The 19,091-nt window shown below is 52.7% G+C and overlaps 8 protein-coding genes across 8 annotated transcripts; 1 reads left to right on the top strand and 7 right to left on the bottom strand.

Annotated features, from left to right (window-relative positions):
* Positions 1-485: 485 nt before the first annotated feature.
* On the bottom strand, positions 486-2,670 carry BKA58DRAFT_441077 (uncharacterized protein; the record flags this gene model as incomplete). The annotated part of the gene is made up of 4 exons (XM_046173796.1): positions 486-884; positions 1,063-1,341; positions 1,393-2,612; positions 2,661-2,670. The coding sequence occupies 4 exons, from the start codon at positions 2,668-2,670 to the stop codon at positions 486-488; spliced, it is 1,908 nt and encodes a 635-aa protein (XP_046024533.1).
* Positions 2,671-3,119: 449 nt separating this feature from the next.
* Positions 3,120-4,666, bottom strand: BKA58DRAFT_363082 (eukaryotic translation initiation factor 2 subunit alpha). The gene is made up of 4 exons (XM_046168823.1): positions 4,327-4,666; positions 3,828-4,277; positions 3,661-3,777; positions 3,120-3,612 (listed from the first exon to the last, which is right to left on the bottom strand). The coding sequence occupies exons 1-4, from the start codon at positions 4,442-4,444 to the stop codon at positions 3,362-3,364; spliced, it is 936 nt and encodes a 311-aa protein (XP_046024534.1). The 5' UTR covers positions 4,445-4,666; the 3' UTR covers positions 3,120-3,361.
* A 138-nt stretch (positions 4,667-4,804) lies between these two features.
* BKA58DRAFT_387282 (uncharacterized protein) lies at positions 4,805-6,447 on the bottom strand. Its single transcript, XM_046170543.1, has 2 exons — positions 5,616-6,447; positions 4,805-5,553 (listed from the first exon to the last, which is right to left on the bottom strand). The coding sequence occupies exons 1-2, from the start codon at positions 6,043-6,045 to the stop codon at positions 5,216-5,218; spliced, it is 768 nt and encodes a 255-aa protein (XP_046024535.1). The 5' UTR covers positions 6,046-6,447; the 3' UTR covers positions 4,805-5,215.
* Positions 6,448-10,494, bottom strand: BKA58DRAFT_387284 (Pleckstrin homology domain-containing protein). The gene is made up of 6 exons (XM_046170544.1): positions 10,235-10,494; positions 10,089-10,183; positions 9,535-10,030; positions 8,893-9,363; positions 7,623-8,840; positions 6,448-7,571 (listed from the first exon to the last, which is right to left on the bottom strand). Exons 1-6 carry the CDS (start codon positions 10,313-10,315, stop codon positions 6,702-6,704), a joined length of 3,231 nt encoding a protein of 1,076 aa, XP_046024536.1. The 5' UTR covers positions 10,316-10,494; the 3' UTR covers positions 6,448-6,701.
* A 706-nt stretch (positions 10,495-11,200) lies between these two features.
* Positions 11,201-12,325, bottom strand: BKA58DRAFT_441081 (uncharacterized protein; the record flags this gene model as incomplete). Its single annotated transcript, XM_046173797.1, has 2 exons — positions 11,201-12,014; positions 12,066-12,325. 2 exons carry the CDS (start codon positions 12,323-12,325, stop codon positions 11,201-11,203), a joined length of 1,074 nt encoding a protein of 357 aa, XP_046024537.1.
* A 126-nt stretch (positions 12,326-12,451) lies between these two features.
* Positions 12,452-14,987, bottom strand: BKA58DRAFT_198266 (uncharacterized protein). The gene is made up of 2 exons (XM_046165776.1): positions 13,813-14,987; positions 12,452-13,757 (listed from the first exon to the last, which is right to left on the bottom strand). Exons 1-2 carry the CDS (start codon positions 14,740-14,742, stop codon positions 12,630-12,632), a joined length of 2,058 nt encoding a protein of 685 aa, XP_046024538.1. The 5' UTR covers positions 14,743-14,987; the 3' UTR covers positions 12,452-12,629.
* A 743-nt stretch (positions 14,988-15,730) lies between these two features.
* BKA58DRAFT_387288 (uncharacterized protein) lies at positions 15,731-16,359 on the top strand. Its single transcript, XM_046170545.1, has one exon. It carries the CDS (start codon positions 15,740-15,742, stop codon positions 16,226-16,228), a length of 489 nt encoding a protein of 162 aa, XP_046024539.1. The 5' UTR covers positions 15,731-15,739; the 3' UTR covers positions 16,229-16,359.
* On the bottom strand, positions 16,358-18,154 carry BKA58DRAFT_198340 (RlpA-like double-psi beta-barrel-protein domain-containing protein-containing protein). Its single transcript, XM_046165777.1, has 3 exons — positions 17,542-18,154; positions 16,827-17,494; positions 16,358-16,771 (listed from the first exon to the last, which is right to left on the bottom strand). The coding sequence occupies exons 1-3, from the start codon at positions 17,886-17,888 to the stop codon at positions 16,488-16,490; spliced, it is 1,299 nt and encodes a 432-aa protein (XP_046024540.1). The 5' UTR covers positions 17,889-18,154; the 3' UTR covers positions 16,358-16,487.
* Between the last annotated feature and the right edge of the window lie 937 nt (positions 18,155-19,091).

The following is a 19,091-nucleotide window of genomic DNA, read 5'->3' on the forward strand; positions in this document are numbered from 1 at the left end:
TGAAATCTGGACGTGCACGTGTGGAAAGCAGAGCATGTGTATCATGTGACTAGGGCGCGACAAAGATCAGATGCAGGGTGATTTACATGCGGCTCGATCATATTAGATGTGTGCCAAAGGAAAGAAAGAGCTTGATCCTTTTGTATATTCGTGCATAAATGTAGACATGATGTTTCGTTATCAAGGAGGGGTATATAAACAGAGTATGGCAATCGTGTCTTATCGCATCGCACCGTGTCGTATATCGTATATCGTATCGTATCGCGTCGCGTAGCATTCCGTAATATGTACTCGAACAAGAAGAAGAGGAGCGACAGAGCGAATGTACACTCTCAATCAGAATGCCAGTCACTCGCCTGGCTCTCTCCAAACTCGCTCCTATAGCGCCTACATACACCAAAAAGTCAACACACCAGCACTCGACAAATAAGAATAGCAGCAACAGAAAGAGCACTGGTGACAGCGAGACACAAAGCAAATCGCACTTACTCATCCCTTCCCCCATTTTCGCTGCTCTCGCCTTGCATGCCCAGTTTGCTTGCGTCCAATTTTGCTAGTCCGCTCTCGCCGAGTGTGTCTCCGCCCCAGCCTTCTTTCTTGCCCTCGAGAAGCATCTTCATCATGTCCTTTAGTTCGCTGACTTCTTTCCTCAGCTGCCTGACTTCCAACACCGCAGTGTCGAATTCGACATTGGGACGTGAAGCCTGAACCTTCTTATCCCAACCATCGGCTTCAAAGTCACAGCCATCGAGGATTTGTTCCCACTCCATGGTTGTGTCTTCGTCGTCTTCGCCACGGCGGCGGTTGTCTCTGACGACCCAGGCTTCTTGTTGTTCGAACATGGCGGTGATGATGAGGAGGGGCGAGTAGATTACTGCCATGACCTGTTTTTGTGTCAGCTTTCTGTGCACCTAAAACCGACTTGAGGATGCGTTGTGGAAGAATGCTGTAATCAGTACTAGGTGATAATGGTCTCATAGCCGAAGCTCTGAAGTAGCAAATACATAGAAATCATCATATGAACAGCGGAAGGGAGGGCTTGTGCGAGGGGGAAGGACGTACCATGTCGTTCAGCTTGTCGTAGCGCTTCTCGTCCATCCACCACTCGAATGGAAGGATCAAGAAGAACATCTCGATAAGGTTGAAGGGCGCGATGAAGACGTTCTCGTCGGGAGCGCGAACGAACTGCATCGTCTTCTGCGAGAAGAGAGCCATGTATTCGTCGATGGCGTTCTGAGTGATGTCTTCGTAGGCCGAGTTGTACAGGGCGATGAGGACGTTGAGCAGGATAACCATTACAACGAATGTAAAGATGTAGTAGAGAATGATACCGAATGGAGGCTGCTACTTGTTAGTTCGTGTTTGACTTTAGTCACATACGATGTGACATACCGAGAAATTGTCGAAGCCTTCAAACTCAGGAGATTGCATGACGGCGTTCAACATGGCTTGGAACACGAAGACAGTGTCGTTAGCAAGCTGATCGTCCGCGATATCCAGACCGATGAAGGCTTGGAAGAAACCGATCATGACGACAAGCAGTAGCATGAAGAAAATGAGCGACTCGCGCATCATGACCTTGAGCACAACAAGCATGGCACCGAAGAAGCGGAAGGTGTCGAGGTACAGCAACAAACGCATCCAGAACATGGGCGCAGTGAAAGCGAGGAAGTCGTAGCTCATCTTGTTCAGATACTGGCGTCGTGTGTCCTTCTCGTCGCTGATAGGGTGTCCAAGAGCCACCATGCGCAAGACAAAGCTGACTGTGAGAAGCGAGTACAAGGTGCTGTTGAACATGTTCCAGAAGGAGATGTAAAACCGTCCAACCTTCCAGAACTTGTTCGCCTCGTCGCAGATGAAGCCTAGAGTGAAGAGGTACAGCAGACCTTCGACCACATCCAGGTCACCAGAGGGATTGATGGTGTTGATAGCACCGGTGTAGAGACCCAAGAAGATGATGGACACGGCAATCTGCACCCAGTTCTGGTACTTGGGGACACGCATACGATCGGGGTCGAGATGGGCCCAGTAGCTGGTATTGGTCTTGTTCTCGTATGTGACGAAGCGACTGGGGTCCTCGTCGTCCTGGACTACCCAGCCGCGCCACAGGTAGTTGATGCACTTTTGGTAGCCGGATGATCCGATGACCGTTACGGCGTGGAGATCGACGGCCTTCTCAACGGCATTGGCGGGTGTGGTTGGCTCTCCGTCAATCAGTGTTGAGTAGCGCTTGAGCAGCACCTCTTCAAACAGGTATGTGGTATCCTCTTCGGCCTCAATCAGGCGCTTGGCCATGATCTCTGCCGCCACGGCGCGGACTTCGTGGAGGTCGGCATCCCATAGCTCTGCGGTGGCTTGTTTCTTAAACCATTTCTTCACCTGCAGCAGGCAGAAGACCACGCAAGCATTGTGTTCAGGAGCTCCGGCTTGCTTGGCCGTCTCTAGCACCTTGTCGGTGATGATGCTGCTATGCGCCCGGGTGATCTGCTCCTCTTCAAGCTCACACGGTACGACTTGCTCGATCTGGTGCTTCAATCGCAGAGCTACAATAGTAACATCTTTGGGGTCGATAGGCGGCGGGGGAAGGTGTTCGCGACGCGACGTGGGAAGAACTGGGACATGTTAGTACTGGGATTGATAAGAACGATAAGAGGACGTACGCGCGCTCATCTCATCCTGCACTCTGTGTCGCCTATCGCCATCCCCACTGAATAGCTCGTTCCACCGCACCATGATGGCGGCGCAAGTATGTAGAAGCTATGTCCTGTGGAGGTCTGTCAAGCTTCACGAGAGCTATGTCGAGCTCCGGGAAGTGCCTAGCAACGAAGTACCGAGGTAGCGTAAAGCTTGCAAAAGCAAAACTGCGCAACAGAACAATGGGCACACTGAGCAGAGTATCTCAGCAGAGAAGAAGCTGCGGTGACAGCGCGACAACAAAGCAGCAGGACCCACGATAGGACCAGGTTCTCGGTGCTAGTGTTGGCTAAAACCTGGCTGACAACGCTGGGCGCATCCACCAGTCCAGCCAGCGTCATCCCGCTCCACCCTGCGAATGGCCCAAGCTCTCTACTGCTGCCAAATTAATCCCAAGCCGTCGCATCCGAGACCACGATTGAGATATGGGACTTGAGTGCATATTCATTGTTGATTTGCTGCTGAATCCGCTTGGTCTAACACTCCCTCTATGCTCAAACGCATATATGCATGTGGCTGAAGACAAGGTGCTGTACATGCCGAGACGCCTTTGCATGCATGCTCGTGAACCACCATATCGACGCCTCAAACGCCCATGCCCACTTTTTGCAGATACCCTTGGTCTTCATTATCATCATCGCTCGTATGCAAATCCTCTCCCAGCCGCTTAATCGGCCTCAGCAACACCGCCCTCATCGCTCGTGCTCTCGTCCTCGTCACCGCTGACTTCCTGGTTCTCACGCTCACGCTTCTCCATGAGCGCCGCCAGCTCGGCATCGTCGTTCTCGGTGACAGCCTTGGGTGCCATCTTGACCTGGCAGTCGCCTCCGGCCGCTGAAATGTTCTCCTTGATGTCGACGATGGCTTGTTCGAGGCATGCGATACCGGCGTTCTTGTCGAGACATTGCGAGGTGAGGACTACAGAAGTTAGTTGAGAATGAGGATGTATGCAGCGCGATCACGTACCGTAAAGAGGTGGCGATACGAGCTTGACCTTGACCTGGTTCTCGGGGGTGTTCTTGGCCTCGGCGCATCGCAGGGCGGTCTTGACGGCGTCGATACCCTCGTATCCGAAGCAGGTGACTATAGACATTAGCGAAGACGTCCACATTACTCGTGCTCCTCCAACATACCCTCAATGTCTGACCGGACCTTGGTCGGCTGCGGTGTCAGCCTCTTGCCAATGTAGCTCTGCAACTCCTCCTTGACAACGTCGTTGGGGAATGTGACATCGTTCCAGACCTCGGGGTTCGTAATGCTGAGCTTGAAGGCATCGATCGAGTGTCCGTACTTCTTGTTCAGCGGCCAGCCAATGGTCTGGTAGATCTCCTCGATAGGTGTCTGCGTCTTCTCGGCGACGTGGCGCATGATGCTGTGTACCATCTTTGACTTGTTGTATCGCTCCTCGCACTTGACGATGTCCTCAGGCGAAACTCGGCGCTTCGACAAATCAATGTAACCCTTGTCCTTGTCTACACGGAGTACGACGACGACTTCGTTGCGGCCAACTCGGATGAGCTTCTGGATGGATCGAATACGTCTTCGCGAGAGTTCGGAAAGCAGAATCATGCCGTCGATGTTGTCTGACTAGTCAGCCTCGCTACCCATGCCTGCGAACTGTCCTGAACCCACCATATTCTAGCAGCTTGACGTATGCGCCCATCTCGGCGATCTGCTTCACGTTGACCATGACGAAGCTCTCCACCTCCGGGTACTTCTCCTCGTAGAATCGGCAATTCGTTAGAGACATGTTGGATATGTGCTCCTGCTCTTCTCCTGTGTGGTGTTGGGTAACGTCGCTCGACTGTCGCGAGGTGGGGTCGCTATTAGGATTGTTCTTTCCTTTTGGGGTGGAGTTTCCAGATGTTGAGTGTAGTGGTGAGCGAGAAGAACTTCTAGCTGCGCAGAGTGGATAAGCGTCGGTATGCTGCGCGGAGACCGAGTGGAAGCGTGAAAGTAGTTTGGCTCGTAGTGACTCAAAGATTTGCCCACTCACTGTGTGAGATCGCCCGCCGCCGTGGGGCAACACACGCCATTCCCCTTTCGGCAACGCGCCACCCCAGTTTGACCCTGCCGCGACCGACCTCACCACATTCACTCATCCATGACTGCTGCACGAGAACGTCCTTCGTTCTCTTTTCTGCCTTCCAGAGAAAGAGTTTTTGCCACGTTGAAAAAATGTGTAAAATTATAGACACCAGCAGTAAGATATAGAAATATATAGACCCACTCATGGAACGTGGAGTGCGCGAAAACCATGCAAAGGCGTCAGCATTATTGCATCACGATCTTGCTAAAATGTAGATGAATAAGACGTCATAGACAAGCACATAGGCACTCACCCAGTAGAAACAAACGCAATAGGTCATGAAGTACATTACCGAGAAACACGTAGTTTCCCGTCATCTAAATTCCAAAGAACGGAACCTATACATCAACCGCATCCATCAATCATCAGTCCAGTCAATTCCCAGTCCGAAAAATCCGAACCCGAATCCATGCAGTCATCAACTCAAAACGCTTAGGCGCCAAAGAGAGCCATCAAGACACCACCAGCCAGAAGGGCAGCGCCCACGTTGCTAGCATCAGCAGCGTCAGTGAAAGGAGGAAGGATGGGCTTTGACATGGAAGCGCTAGGGACACCGGTGCCAGTAGCGGTCGCAGTCATGGTGGTGTTGAAGTGGAATGAATGTGAGGGCGTGGAGAATCCAGAGGGCACGTGGCGAGAGGGCTTGACCGAAGTTCCAGTGATCATAGGGACACTGATCTCGGGGGTAGCAGCGCTGGATGACGGCAAGACGACGGTCTCAGTCACCTCTTTGGTGGAAGTGAGGCTCTTGGTCAGAGTGGGAGGAGGCTGTTTCCATATGTTAGCGGACTGAGTTGGTGATGGGCGGATCAAGAGAGGCGGGTACTTACAGTGGCAAAGCCAGGGGGCGTCTTGCAGCCAGTGATGGTCGTAACATGAGTGCCGCCATGAGTGACAGTGTGGACGTCGCTGATGCAGCTCTCAGACGGGAGAGGCTTTTCGGTCTTTGAGGACATAGATGAAGCGACGGATGTCTGGATAGTCACGCCCTTGGTAGAAGAAGACTTGGCCGACGTCTCAACTCCGGTACCGCTAACAACAGGAGGTGCAGTGACCGTCACAGTGCTAGGCGGCGCAGACGCGGTAACAGTTAAACTGTTGCAGTGAGTGCTAGATGAAGTCGGGGCTGGGTCGACGAAGGTGACTGAAGTCACGAGCTGGATGGACGTGACGACAGATCCGACCTTCGAAGAGAAATCAGTGCTCGAGAGAGCGACGTTGAAGAGCGCGGTGGCCGCGAGAAGGTTCTTGAAGATAGCCATTGCAGTTGTTGGTATTTGGTGTTGGGGTAAGTGAGTGTGGGTAAGAAGATCGAAGGGAGCGCTTGAGTGGCTTGGAAAGGGCGGTGGAGCAGAGATTGAGTTGCTTTAAACGAGTGCAGAGTAGAAGCGTTGGGCTAAGAGAAGGTGAGGGCGGGGTGTCGCTCTATTTATCTGCGGAGGCGGGTGTTTGTTTGTGCGGGGGGTGGGCCGGGCGCGTTTTGATAGCACCAAGGCTGCAGTGTGGGTGAGGCGATAAGGCAGAGGCAACGCGTGGCCGTCCTTGAGTGTGAATGTGAAAGCATTCGCGTGGGAACTTGCCCATGGCGTTGGCGTAGCGACACTGCGCGACAGGGTGGTGGCGTCAGTTGAGGTGAGATAGTCCAAGTGAAGGACTGCATATGAGGTCTTTGTTCCATGTCGAAGAAGTGTTGCAAGATTTTAACTTCGGATACTCCGATGGTATTACATTACGAGTACCTATGTATATAGCTCAAACGCCGTCGTCAATTGTCAACAGCAAATATGCAACGATGTACATACTCAGACCACCCACCGCCGTGCTAAGTCATAATTGCTAAAGGCTCAGTACGCCTATACAGGACAATGCGCCAAATGTACAATACAGACCTCCATGAGCAAGCTAGACCATCCGCCTCTTACGCATTAGTATTACTCTGACTAACGTTTCCATTTGCCATCCCCTTCTCACCACTCTCTTCGAGTCTGAAGTCAGCATTATCGCCCTGGATTCGCTCAATCTCGTTCTGTATTGCAAGTACCCAATGGTCTCGCTCTGCACGCGATCGCGCCCTAAATACCACGCTACGGCCTTTACTTCCAAGCTTAGCTACCCTCTTCAGTTTCGTGCGCTTGCCCTCCTTGCGAACTTGCTCGCCACCACCCGCACCCTCTTCAGCGCGGAACCAGCTCTTTGCTTTGCCATGCCATATGACAAACGTAGTCATGACATCCTCGTCTGTGGAGGTCCAGCCATCTTCGAGGTAGATTCTTGGAAGGGCGTGGTGACCTGGTTTGTTCGCATCGAAGGTTTGATTCTGGTAGAGGAGGTCGTTCTCTGTGAGGAGACCAGAGTAGACATAGCAGTCCTTGAGATCGAGATTCGCGATGCGCTCGTGGTGGATGTGCGCCAATTGCTTGCCAACCCTGCTTCGCAAGACATCGCGAAATATGAGCAGTGTGCCGGCGGTCAGCAGAACGCTGCATCGTGTAAAGGGCGCATGTATGCGCGGTTTGCGATACAACATTCCGCTCATATGAACGCTGCGGCAACAAGCGATACCACACATGTTGTAGAGCTCTGGTGAAGCAAAAGATTGAGTTACCTCCCATTTCCTGGCGAATTGCCCAACGTGTGCTTCTGCCTCTTCGTCAATCTTAAGGGCGCTGAGGTTGCGACTACGTGTGGCTTTGTAGAGGGCGATATCTGATGCGGTGCGATGTTTCCAGTACTTGGCAAGAGCGCGTAAGTGTTGTATCCACTCTTTCCGATGTGCTTTGTCTGCGGCCTGGATACTATGTCAGCCAGGAGGACATGTGTATGTAAAAGAGTTACTCACCTGTAAGCGAATGATGAGGCCATTCTTCATGACCAACTCGAGAGTACGATCGATGTCCAGGTCCTTCGTAGCTCCATCGTTGCGCATAGAGTCGTCAACCTCATCATCAAAGTCCACATCCGAACCTTCCTCCAGGTCTTCGTCAGCGGGACTGGCACCCAACTGGGCTTTGCGGACTTTGACGACGTCTGCCAAGCTGATGTAGCCGTCGCAGTTGAGCAGGTTCTGCTCTTTGCGGGCAGCTTCATCTGCCGCATCTTCATCATGCAACCGCCTCGCTTCCGTCGTGCCTGAGTGACCCTCCATCAGCCATTCAATCTGCCCATCCTGGAGGCCATAAGGGTTGACAGCCCAGCTCTCTGGCACCGCGTCTTTGACCGCTTGCGCTGTCGGCACATTGGCGTTTCCAGACGCAGGTAGCCTCGGAGGCGGAGGTGGGGTGGCTTTCGTTGGTCGCGAAAAGACGAGATACTGATCGTGGCTGGCAAAGTAAAGTTGCTTGTGGTACATGAGGCCTAGTCGCTTTGCCCGTCCTCGCTGCCCTGTCAGTCTGATGAGAAAGCCTTCGACAGGAACCGGTTCGGTCAAGGTCTTGTGCTTCTTCCTTGTCACTGCAGTCGTTGGATAGTGTGTCTTGGGCCTCAGTTCCAGTTCATGCGACTTCAGCATAGCTATCGTGCCGTACATCTTCCGCTCATTCGCTCCATGTATCCATTCGAGACGATCGTAGCGCTTCCAGGCGAGACCTATGCGCTGGTCCTTAATCCAAGATTCCAGCACGTCAGCCCACTCCGGTGCATCTTGCAGTTGATCTAAGCAGCGCCTAATCAAATCTTGAGCAACAGCCTGTTCTTCTTGCATAGTTCTTAGCAAAGCCTCCTCGGTGTTCTCTGCATCTTGGACTTTGTTTTGTGATGCCTCTAACTTCTCGAATGGGTTGGCGATCCGTATGCTCAAGCTCATGTCCGGTATACTGATTTGGAGTTCGGAAGCACGCTGCCAGCCAAGAACGTTACGGAGAAAGGTATACCACTCTACTGCATTGGATGCGGTTCGAGCTTGCATGATGAAGATGAGGGTCTCGCGTGAACCTGGCGAGGACACGACCATTGACTTGTCCAACGACGAGTAGAGATTGACTTTGCAGGTCTTCCTCCCCAGCGGAACTTCGTATGCGGCTTTCTTGCCTGCTCCTGCATTCTCAATTTCCGGGATGACCTGTAAACGAAGTTAGTAGCTTGACGCGTAGGAAGGCACTAGAGAAACGAACCCGAGTCTGGTAGAGCTGCAGCAGAAATTCTGCGTCATTGGTATGGCTGTGACGGCAGACGACCATGTACTCCCGCCATTTATCTTTGACGCGGGAGACGACTCTCTGGTTGACATTCTCATCAAAGTCTTCGGGAACTTCTGCGGCGGCATCCACTCGCACAAGCATGCGTTCCATCTTGACGACAAGCCCATCTTTAATCTTCTGTCGTCTTATCTTGGTACCAGCTCGCTGGACAGTCATTTGCGCCTTCTTCGCTTTGAGCTGGATCGTGGCGCGTCGGGAATCCTCCGGTATGTCAAACTTCACAAGGTTCCGAAGGTTCGACTTCTTGCGCGTCAAATCTCCCGTGGCAGGGTCTGTGTCTTGGAGCTGTTCCGCGGAAGAGGACATCATGCCTGATCTTCTCCGGACCCTTGCCATTATACCTTTTGCGGGCGGTTTCGAATCGACATCAGCCGAGGCCGGTGCCTTGTTCATGTCAGCCTTACGCAGCAAAGACGACGTGGAGTTTGCATCTACAGAGGCTGCTCCGGTAGCTGATGCAGGACTCCCAAGACTCTCTACATTCGACAGCGGGCGTTTGCCTAGCGACTTGGATCCTGCCTGCTCTTGGCCTGAAGGAACATGTAAGCCACTTGCCTGTGCTTGTTGTTGGTGTTGCTCCTGCAGCGGTCTTTCGGCCGATCTCTGTTCGTCTTCGTCTTCGTCTTCGTCTACGGGTATGGAGGATGCAGTGATGTACGTCTTGTCCGTACTCGATCGGCGGATTGTCCGTTCGTTGGTGTGGACGCGTTCGATGTCATCGTCCTCTGGCTCCGAAGGCGCGTCTACGAACTCGTCGTTCTCGTCATCGTCCATGACATCGCTTTTGTGGTCTGAAGCGCGCGGCACTTGCAAGGCTGGTGGAGTCGCTGCAGTCGCACCTGCCGCGCCATTGGCTCCGCTGGCCTCGAGCTCTTGCGCTCCTTCCTCATCTTCTGCTTGGAGTTCTTCGGGCTGGGGGAAGCTGTGCTGGAAGAGGGCAGAGGAGCTGGGGCCTTCGAGGCCACTCAGTCGTCGCTGGCGCGCCTCGCGTGGGTCTGAGGAGAAGGTCGCCGTACGCGTCGAGTAATTGATTCGCAAATGGTGCTTGTACCTGAACGCACGAAGTCAGCACATATCTCAGATGCAGTTCGTACAGCGATATCTCTTACCAATCGGAGCGGTGCTTGGTCAGCCATGCCGTGGGGATAGGACCGATGAAGTAGCGTCTCGTCGTGAGATGCAGATGCTCGGGCGTGGCATGTTCCTACTCCTCTTAGCTTGCGACATGCGTACGGTAGTCTGTAGCCATGCATACCAGTCTCTGGGCGGTATACGAGTCGGGGGGCAGATTAGTAACGTCAGGCTGGTGCCATGAGCGGCGCTGCTGGTCGGGCATTGGACCTCTCCTATCTCGTCCTGGCCGCGGAGGTGCGCTCCTTCAAGTCACGGTCGGGTGGAGTGAATACATAGACCACTAAACAACATACATTAAGTTAAGAAGCTAGCAAGAGGCGCGACTACTTTGCATAAGGAGAGGCAGCCACGAGCGCGTGGCGGGCGTGCGACTAGGAAAGCAGGCGCGGATATCCCGTCCGAATTGGAGGCCGGGTGCGCCCAGCGCTGGCTCAACATTGAACGATGACGAAGGCTAGGCCGAGCCCCCTAACCCCAGCGCAGATCTTCTCACGTCGCCAGCCCAACGATAATATTCGCAAATACGCGACATTCGGTCCAGCACTCCAGGTGAACTTCAAATGAGCTGGCGGGGTACCAAACAGCGAGCTATTCTCCACGTTCCCGCCACGCTTAGCGTCTGCTCCAAGACAACCCACGATTCGACGACATCTCGGAAAAAGCAACATCCCCCCTTCTGACTCGACACACTTCACGACAGACGATCTCTATACACTTATTCGTACACCAATTAGCTGCGGATTTTCGTCAGTTCACGTGTTACCAGTCTTACATGCCAGGTTCTGGTCCCACAGTACAGTTTGGTTCCGATCCATCCAAGCGAAGAGACCACGAACTCGCCAAAACGTGCAGTTTCAGGTCTCAACCTACCGATTCCGGCAACTCTTTCCCAAAACTGTTGATTCCGGGCTCGGGTGATCTGCTAAGTGGCGTTACGTACTACGAGGGTCTTCCTGGTCAACGCGATCTTGACAACTTGGTGGCACAGACGTATTCGCATGCATAAAGCGAGAAGGTCAATTCGTGAATCGCTGACTGTGAGACTGTAGGTTTATAGGCGCCATTTCATGTCGTCGCATGTATTCCTTCACAGCTCTGTCTTCTCCTTCTTTTTCTTCTTCTTCTCCGCCTCTAGTAAAGTTCGCCATGCTATCTCAGCCGCGCCCCTCGCTGCCACATATTCAGGGTCAGAATACAGGATCCTAACCTGGAATCCAAACAATCTCACCGCTTCTGCAATTGCCGCTCGAATCTCCTCGCGGCCAACACTTTCAGCGCTTCCCGTCATTATGACAGTGAATTCCTTGGGATAGACAAAGGGATACTGCGTATAACCATGATACACCTTGCGCAAGTACTCCAGCACAAATTCACGTACCTGCTCTTCTGATGCTAAATTACTGCTGCCCAGCTCAAAACTCGACCGGGCATGGTATTCGACATTCGCGATATTGTGAGCATATACCATCGGCTCGCCATGCAGCAAAATCGCAGTTTCGGTATACTCTACAAGGACTGTATGTCGTCCACCGTACTCGTGTGGCTTCTTGCCACGGGTTACCAGTTCAACGTCGCTCTCATCTAGCCCCATTCCATGCCCGGCATATGCGGCAGTGAGTTCATGCATCTGATATCTCACATCGTTTGATAGCGCGCGAAGTCCGATATACTCGGCGGCATCGGCGACGTGTTCCTGGTACAAAGCGAATAATGGAGGAAAGCTCTGTATCACCCATACTCGAAACCCAAGTTTCTTCTCCGCCATGTTCGTTGTCGCTTTGAGCATCTTGGCGAGCATAGCTGCGTCGCCAGAACCTGCCAGCCCAAGCTTCTTCCGTGTGTTTCGCCAGAGTGCTCGTGGTATGTCGTCCCACATGTCTTCCATGCTACCGTATGGTCGACTACACATCATCAGTACACAATTGCGTAAGTACATCGATCCCGCAACCTACGTTAGATGCATCGATGAGCGCAAAGAGAGACGTTCCATCATTTTCACATACGCCTTCGATGCCTCCACCCGACCTAGGTTTTCGAAAGTCCCATTTGGCCATCGAACGGCTGCTGTCGCATGGTTTGCAGTGAGCGAAATACCGACGACTGGGATCATTGATGTGGGCTTTTCCCGCATCTCAAGTGCGACGGCCTGGGCGTAGGAGATGGCAAGCCTAATCGCTACTAAACCTACGACGACAGACAATATTTTGAACATATTGCTTGACTAACCAAAGACACGAGACTTTAGTAGATAGATGCGTAAGTGCATAATATTTCGAAGGATGGTGAGTAGTCGCGATGTCAAGCGGCACAATAATGGCTGCTGCCTAAGTCGAGCTGCGCGGGGTACGTCTGTTCCACTTCACACCCTGCTGATTACTACTTTAAGTTCCCAATCGCTTCCTAAATCCGACATTATGGTATGTGCTCGTCAAAAGCCATTATCACATCGATTTCGCTATCATTATGTGACTATGTCATCCTCATCCCACCCTCATCCGCCAACGAAAACATCGCCCTTACTGATCTCTCGGACGATATGATCCACAACGATCATCCTCCCTCCCACCACGCTGCGTCCCGTTCCTTTGATCTGTCTGCCTTGGCGACTCATACTCCCTCCTCCCATACACGGAGCGAGGCGCATATGCGGAAGAAGGGGATGGTGTACCCCAAGCCCAGTCGAAGTACACGGGTTCAGGCGTTGCGCAGAGACCAAGTGGCCCTCCATTCGAAAGCGGCGCAGCAGGCGCTCTTCTCGGCGCAGGAGCAAGAGTAAGTAGTGCTTCAGCCGTGAGTGTCCGTCTGGGTATGCGATAAAGCTCCCTGGCGCCGTCGTCTGCTTTCACAGTCACTTCAGGCTTCTCCGCCATCGCATGTAGTTGCCGCGCGTCCACATCCCGCACCTGTTCTTCCGGTTCCGCATTCTCAGCTACTCTCGCAGCCCACTTGGCTTCCAGCATGGCTCTACCCTCTGCGGTCACTCGCTCAACTTTCTTGTTCTCAGCTCTCTCTATACCTAGCTTGAGCGCCTCGCCCATGACACTGTGGAGAGCGAGGAAAGGGAACGTGAGGACGTGGCGAAGCGGGAGTTGGACGTCGAGCTTCACTTCTTGGTCGTCCAGGTCCATGTGCAACTGCGACCTCCTTCGCGCGGCATCTTCCGTGCTTGTCGACATAGGTCTGGCCGGCTCGTAGTACACCTTCCGCTCCTCAAACTTCCCCTTCTCTTTCCATTCTTTGAGCGCATTGCAATCCAGATTCTGCGGTCCATACCGCTTGAGCGGGACGCGAAGTGCGCGAATCAGGGCTTGGGTATGCAATACATTCAACTCTAGCTTCGGTGTAAACGAGCCGCGGAAATTAAGATACCAACTCAGACACTCTGTGAGGCTACGAGCATCAAGACCAGAAGGTAGATGGTTTAAACCACCCAGGAGATCACTGAAAGTCGGCAACACGTAGCCGCTGCGCCTTTCTGCGATGTATCTGCCTGGCTCCAGGTGATCGGTATGTAAGTTGGCATCATGCTTTCCATTGATAATTTCGATTTTGAAGCCCTCGATAATCTTCTTAACTGAGTCGCGTTGATACTTGTTCATGACTGCCGCCGTAATGTCCGTTGTTGGGGGACCACGGAAGAATGCCTGTGCGTTGTCAGCTATAAATTGCCTCATGGGTACTAGGAAGACCACGGCTTACCTGCATGCCAACGATGTCCGCACCGCGATAGTCATTGTTGGCTAGTCGGAGCATCATGCTTTTCCATCGGACGTGGTGGGGGTAGTAGGCCATGACTTCTTTGGCGGATAAGGGTACCCCGGGAGGGAGTAGAGCGTCCACGGGGACTGCGTCGTTGTACCATGTATAGTGAACTCCGAGATCTTTGCCGACTAATCCAGGCTTTTGTAGAACCCCGCGGACTGCTCGCATGTTGAAGTCTTTCGTTTCGTCTACCCATGTGCGCTGGAAGGGAGGATACGTGTGTACAGATTCGACCGAGGCCAGCATACGTGGAGTGTGAAGCGATGTTGCGGTGCGAGCTGTGGCGGGCGTATGAGGATCGTAGGGTATCTGGAGATTTGCGGGCGTGTCTAGAGGTCGTACACGATACATACGACCTGGTGTTGATATAGCCGGGAGTGAATCCTCTATGATGAGCCTGCCTGAGAAGCGCAACCTGACAGTCAAGCTATGCGTTTGGTAGTCTGGCTCCTCGCCTTCTGTTTCCTCATTGCTGATCTGATGGCGCCTTGACACCGACATCCACACGTTCCTCTTCGCAGTCTTCGCCTTCTTCTTGAACGCCTCGACTCTCACTTTGGCCCCTGGGGGCTCTGGTAGCGTCCTCTTCTTCGTGATTTTAGGAGTTGTAGCCACCCGATCCCTTGTACCTAGCGCTTTGTTGTCGCCGTAGCTCTGCCTACTGCCACTTCGACTTCTGCACTTCTCTAGATCGGCAAACTGATAGTCGTAGTCCATGTCATCCCACGCCGAACGGTCGTTGGGCGCGTTTTCGTTGTCATCATGTTGGAAAACACCGGTCGCGTAACGCCAGTCGCGATTCCTTGGAACCCAGGTCGAGTGCTTCTGCGGACGAGATTGGCGCGCGAGGATGTCTTCTTCCTTCATGGTGGTGATAGCGAAGTAGCTCGCGAAAATTTCCGTTGCTGTCGAGGTATCGTGACGCTATATCGACGTCCGTGGAACGAGGCAAGGGTTGGGCAAGTCGAGAAGAAAGGTACTTGGAACTCGTGTCGTGAATATCACATGACGCACTGGTAAAAACGGACCCATATTTGCGTATCAGGTAGTTTGGTAAGTGAAGGTGGAAAAGACCCGTGAATGTCGCCCAGTGGCCGCCTACATACCCGTGGACGAATACTGCCCATCGCCATACAGTGAAAGGAAGCCATAGCGATGTGTAGTAATAGTTTCGGGTACTTACTAGGACTGGGTTCCCAGTAAGCATGTTCAAGGACGAAAACACACCCTCTTAATAGCGCTCGGTAGAGGCACGCGTTCAATTACACATTTCGCACTCGCGACACTGATCCTACCCTGAGCTCCTACAAAATCTTCGCCAAGACATGAGAGAGTGAAAGGACGTCTGTTTCTGCTTCTAAGAATACTCAAACAAGAATGAAGTACTTGGATATAGGAAACCGCGAGATGTGACTAGATGACAGAACACACGGAGAACGAAAGATGGCCAGGCAGCTGGAGGTATCAGTCGTCGACGAATGTTGTCACTGTACAAGACAGTGCAGGCAGCCTCGTTGGTTGGGCTATCGTCTCCGTAGGTCACCGTAATAGCATATCCCGAACTCGCAACCCCTGGCTCCTCCGAGGCTTGTCGTGTGTAAATTGGTCGTCGGGATACCAGTCCAGGCTGTGCGATAGAACCTGATGACATTAGTCACAAAGGTATTGGAATCCTGTCAAAGGATAAATGCGAGAGCAGGTATGATTAATGAACATTGTGAGCTGATGTTGTCTGCAGATGAAGCGGACCCGCGCGAAAGCAAGCGCGTCCGCAACACGGACCAATCAAAGCACCCCTACGTCATTATCCTGCAATATCCGAGGTCCATCGTCAGCACCATAACATAGCAAGCATCAGCGCGTTATGTTCAACACACCCTCCCAACGTCAATCACCAAAAGTCATCATGAGCACAAAATCCATCCCGACTCTAACCCTCGATGGAGCCCGCATCGCCCTCGCGGCCGCCGAGCAGCGCTCAAAAGAAATCAACGTACCAATGAACATCGCCGTCATGGACAATGCATGCCATCTCCTAGCATTCGCCCGGATGGAAGGCGCAAAACTCACATCCATCAACATCGCCATCGACAAAGCTTTCACAGCTGCAGGCCATCGCGCGCCTACGTCTGTTTACAAAGACAACGTGTATCCTGGTGGGCCAGCGTATGGCATCAATCACAGCAACGGGGGCAGGTTCATGACGATTGCGGGTGGTGTTCCAATTGTGAAGGATGGGGTTGTTGTTGGGGCTGTGGGATGTAGTACAGGGTTGCCGAGTCAGGATGAGGATGTTGCGAAGAGGGGGGTTGAGGCTGTGCAGCAGAGTTTTGGGGTTAAGGCGAAGCTATGAGTTGGGTCAGAGAGGAAGTAGGAAGAGAAAGATATGGACGATGCTGCTGAGTCGTTGTGTCTTTGCAAGCGACGACGAAATCATATCTTTGATCACGATACTCATTTGCATCCAGTGTCTTCCAAATTCGTATTGTATTTCGGCAAGCTACGAATTCCTCCTCCCACTAATGCTTACATGTACGATTGAAACACTTCTCTGCTAGCGACAAATTGAGATCTTCAGGCCCGACACAACGAATCTGTTCACTTTCACTTCTCTAGGACGGCTTCTGACACTGCGAATAGTATTCGTCGACCTTGAAGCAAACCAGGCCCTGGTTGCAGGTTGTTGAGCCTTGCCACGTCTGACCACCGCACTGATCATAGAGCTGCACTGGGCCCGTAGCCACTGGTAGCGCGGGCCTAGTCGTGGTTGTGCGCCTGGTACGAGTGAAGGGCGGTGCCGGTTGAACAGGTGGAGTAGATGTTGGTCTAGCAGTTGTCTGAGTTCTCGTGCTGGAGGATCTCTGAGATGAGACTGGGGGCTGGCATTGCGAGTACCCTACGACAGGTCAGTTGGATATCCGGGTTGACATGAGCGAAGCAGCGTGACTTACATTCATCGACTCTCACGCACACCGAATCCTTGCATGTCCTGGGACCAGTCCAACCATTCCCGCCGCATTGGTCATACGGTAGACCGATAGTAGGTGCGGCACTAGCAGAAGTTGTAGTCGTTGGGGTTGTTCTTGTGTTAGCTGGGTCCGCAAGACAATAGTACGAATTCTCGTCGACATAGGTACACACAGTGCCTCCGACACATCGGGTGGGACCTTTGTAAGACTTCCCACCACATTGACCTCCCGGTTGTACAGTACCAGACGATATCGGGGCAGAAGTCGTAGGCGTCGGCGATGGGGTATTCTGCCCCGGAATCGAGTCATCGTTACGACGGCAGCCAGACACGTCAGACAGGGTTGTAGGACATTTCACCTTCTCCCAGCTGACAGACGGATTGTCAGCTGCCCGAAACCAGTCGAAACGCCAGTAACAGCCAGCTTGCAGCGCAGCGGGGAGGGCGTCGCAGTCGTCGCGGTGCGCTACGCCACCATAGTCTTGACCCCAGACGTCCGCGCCGCCATATTGCTTCGTGCATCCTTGGGTGGAACCTTCACCACCACCAGGGATGGCAATGTTGAATTGATCTTCTCCTAAATCAGATCCTGTATTCGTGACTTGGACGATCATCTTCTTTCCGTTGACTGGGCCGGATGTAAACGTCAGACTAGAGTTTGTCAGTCACTGCTCGGGCATCAATCTGAAGGAACCTACGAATAGCAAGAGCAACACCACGCAGATTCGTTTGAAGCTGCGAGATTGACTGCGGCGAAGCCATACGCCAAGTCGTTGCTCGCAGCCCATGGGCTGAGGTCAGAGCAGGCATATGAGCCACCGCCGCTTTCGCAGCCGTCGCGCCTGTTGTAGTTGTCGAGAAGATTGTCGCTTGCGTCGCACGTCAGGACAGGCTTGTCGACAAGAGCTTTGCCCGGCCAGGAGCAGGAGTTCTTGCAACAAGACCATTGACGAGTGGTTGACCCTGTGCCTTGTACGGCACTCCCAGCGCCGTAGACCTGCGCGAAGAAGGTCGACGTAACAGCGGCGAGAAAAACGATCAGCATCTTGGATTCTGACGCAGGATAATGTAAAGGTAGAAGATTGTATGAAGAAGCCTGGGACAAGACTGTGAGGATGAGCTTATGATCGATGAAGTGTGAAGCTTTTATATACGTTCACTCGACCATACTTTCTGGTCTGGCTAACTCTTCAAGCCCGTACGGCATGGAATCTACCAGGTCGCTCCTCCGGGTATCTGCACGATCTGGCAGCAGAACTTATCAGATCTTTGATATTCCCAGGTACTTGATTGCATACACGGGAAGCATGTTGGTGGTTATCTACCGACGATGCTTCTCCCGCTGTCTGTTGAGAAGCGCTGATGCACTACTATTCATAGAAGCTGCCAGTGTGGCTTGCTAAAACAAACGGCTATATGATCTCGCCACTGTCAGCAGATATTTACACGCCACTTCAACGTGTTGAAGCTATCTTGCCCGCTGAGACCTGTTTCTGTGCATTCGTGAGGTAGACATGTGGTGTAGTCGCTCTTTGCCCCCTTGTTACCTGCCTGAAAGGACGCTGTTGATGATCATTCTAACCCCATCCGTGCGGATACGATTGATTACCCTCGTTTCTGGACCGCAAGAGCACGGGCTCTCTTCCGTACATGGCAGCCCTTCTTCCGACACCCATAGAGCCGGTAAGCCACGAGCCAAATTTCAACTTCGATCTTGATTGAACCCTGTCTACCATTGGCCCCAAGTGTTGTACCAGATTGAACACCGAGAGATTTGTTGAGACGTCTGTTTCTTGAATGGTAGCGATAGGCATCGCGAATGTTGCCTTCTTCAGAGGTTTGTGGCGTTTGAGATACGGCACAAATGTGGGTTCATAGTGCCGCGAGAGTAGATCACTATGGCGCACTCGTCCAGGGGTCTGGGGCAAAATCCAAGTTTACCATACTGCTCATGGGTCCAAGTCCCGACGAACCATGTCTTTGAGAAAAAGCATGTTCCTGGGCAAGAGCATGGACAGCGAGATCTCCTTGCGCGTCGATCTGCCTATGACCGATCGGCTGGTAGTCTTCTCGATGTGTCCTGGTAAGATCCGAGCTCGCTTTCACGTGCGGCTGCATGCGGCTCTATATATCCGGCGATTCATTTATCTAGTCAGATGATAGAACACGTATACACGTCAGTCGTTGAGCGAGGGCAACTTTCACGATTCGGCCCGCGAAGAGGTCGCAGAATTTCGGGATGTTTGGA

The sequence above is a fragment of the Alternaria rosae genome (assembly GCF_020736505.1).
Source record: "Alternaria rosae strain MPI-PUGE-AT-0040 chromosome Unknown BKA58scaffold_6, whole genome shotgun sequence".
NCBI classification, from domain to species: Eukaryota; Fungi; Ascomycota; class Dothideomycetes; order Pleosporales; family Pleosporaceae; genus Alternaria; species Alternaria rosae.

Coding starts and splice junctions, on each gene's coding strand:
- BKA58DRAFT_363082 (XM_046168823.1), bottom strand. CDS start 4,444: ATGTCTCTAACGAATTGCCGATTCTACGAGGAGAAGTACCCGGAGGTG. Junction 4,278..4,326: donor CGTCAAGCTGCTAGAATATG/GTGGGTTCAGGA, acceptor CTGACTAGTCAG/ACAACATCGACGGCATGATT. Junction 3,778..3,827: donor GGTCCGGTCAGACATTGAGG/GTATGTTGGAGG, acceptor TAATGTCTATAG/TCACCTGCTTCGGATACGAG.
- BKA58DRAFT_387282 (XM_046170543.1), bottom strand. CDS start 6,045: ATGGCTATCTTCAAGAACCTTCTCGCGGCCACCGCGCTCTTCAACGTC. Junction 5,554..5,615: donor GACGCCCCCTGGCTTTGCCA/CTGTAAGTACCC, acceptor ACATATGGAAAC/AGCCTCCTCCCACTCTGACC.
- BKA58DRAFT_387284 (XM_046170544.1), bottom strand. CDS start 10,315: ATGCCCGACCAGCAGCGCCGCTCATGGCACCAGCCTGACGTTACTAAT. Junction 10,031..10,088: donor ACCAAGCACCGCTCCGATTG/GTAAGAGATATC, acceptor TCGTGCGTTCAG/GTACAAGCACCATTTGCGAA. Junction 9,364..9,534: donor AACACCAACAACAAGCACAG/GCAAGTGGCTTA, acceptor GACATGAACAAG/GCACCGGCCTCGGCTGATGT.
- BKA58DRAFT_198266 (XM_046165776.1), bottom strand. CDS start 14,742: ATGAAGGAAGAAGACATCCTCGCGCGCCAATCTCGTCCGCAGAAGCAC. Junction 13,758..13,812: donor CGGACATCGTTGGCATGCAG/GTAAGCCGTGGT, acceptor GACAACGCACAG/GCATTCTTCCGTGGTCCCCC.
- BKA58DRAFT_387288 (XM_046170545.1), top strand. CDS start 15,740: ATGTTCAACACACCCTCCCAACGTCAATCACCAAAAGTCATCATGAGC.
- BKA58DRAFT_198340 (XM_046165777.1), bottom strand. CDS start 17,888: ATGCTGATCGTTTTTCTCGCCGCTGTTACGTCGACCTTCTTCGCGCAG. Junction 17,495..17,541: donor TGGTGTTGCTCTTGCTATTC/GTAGGTTCCTTC, acceptor GACAAACTCTAG/TCTGACGTTTACATCCGGCC. Junction 16,772..16,826: donor GTGCGTGAGAGTCGATGAAT/GTAAGTCACGCT, acceptor GACCTGTCGTAG/GGTACTCGCAATGCCAGCCC.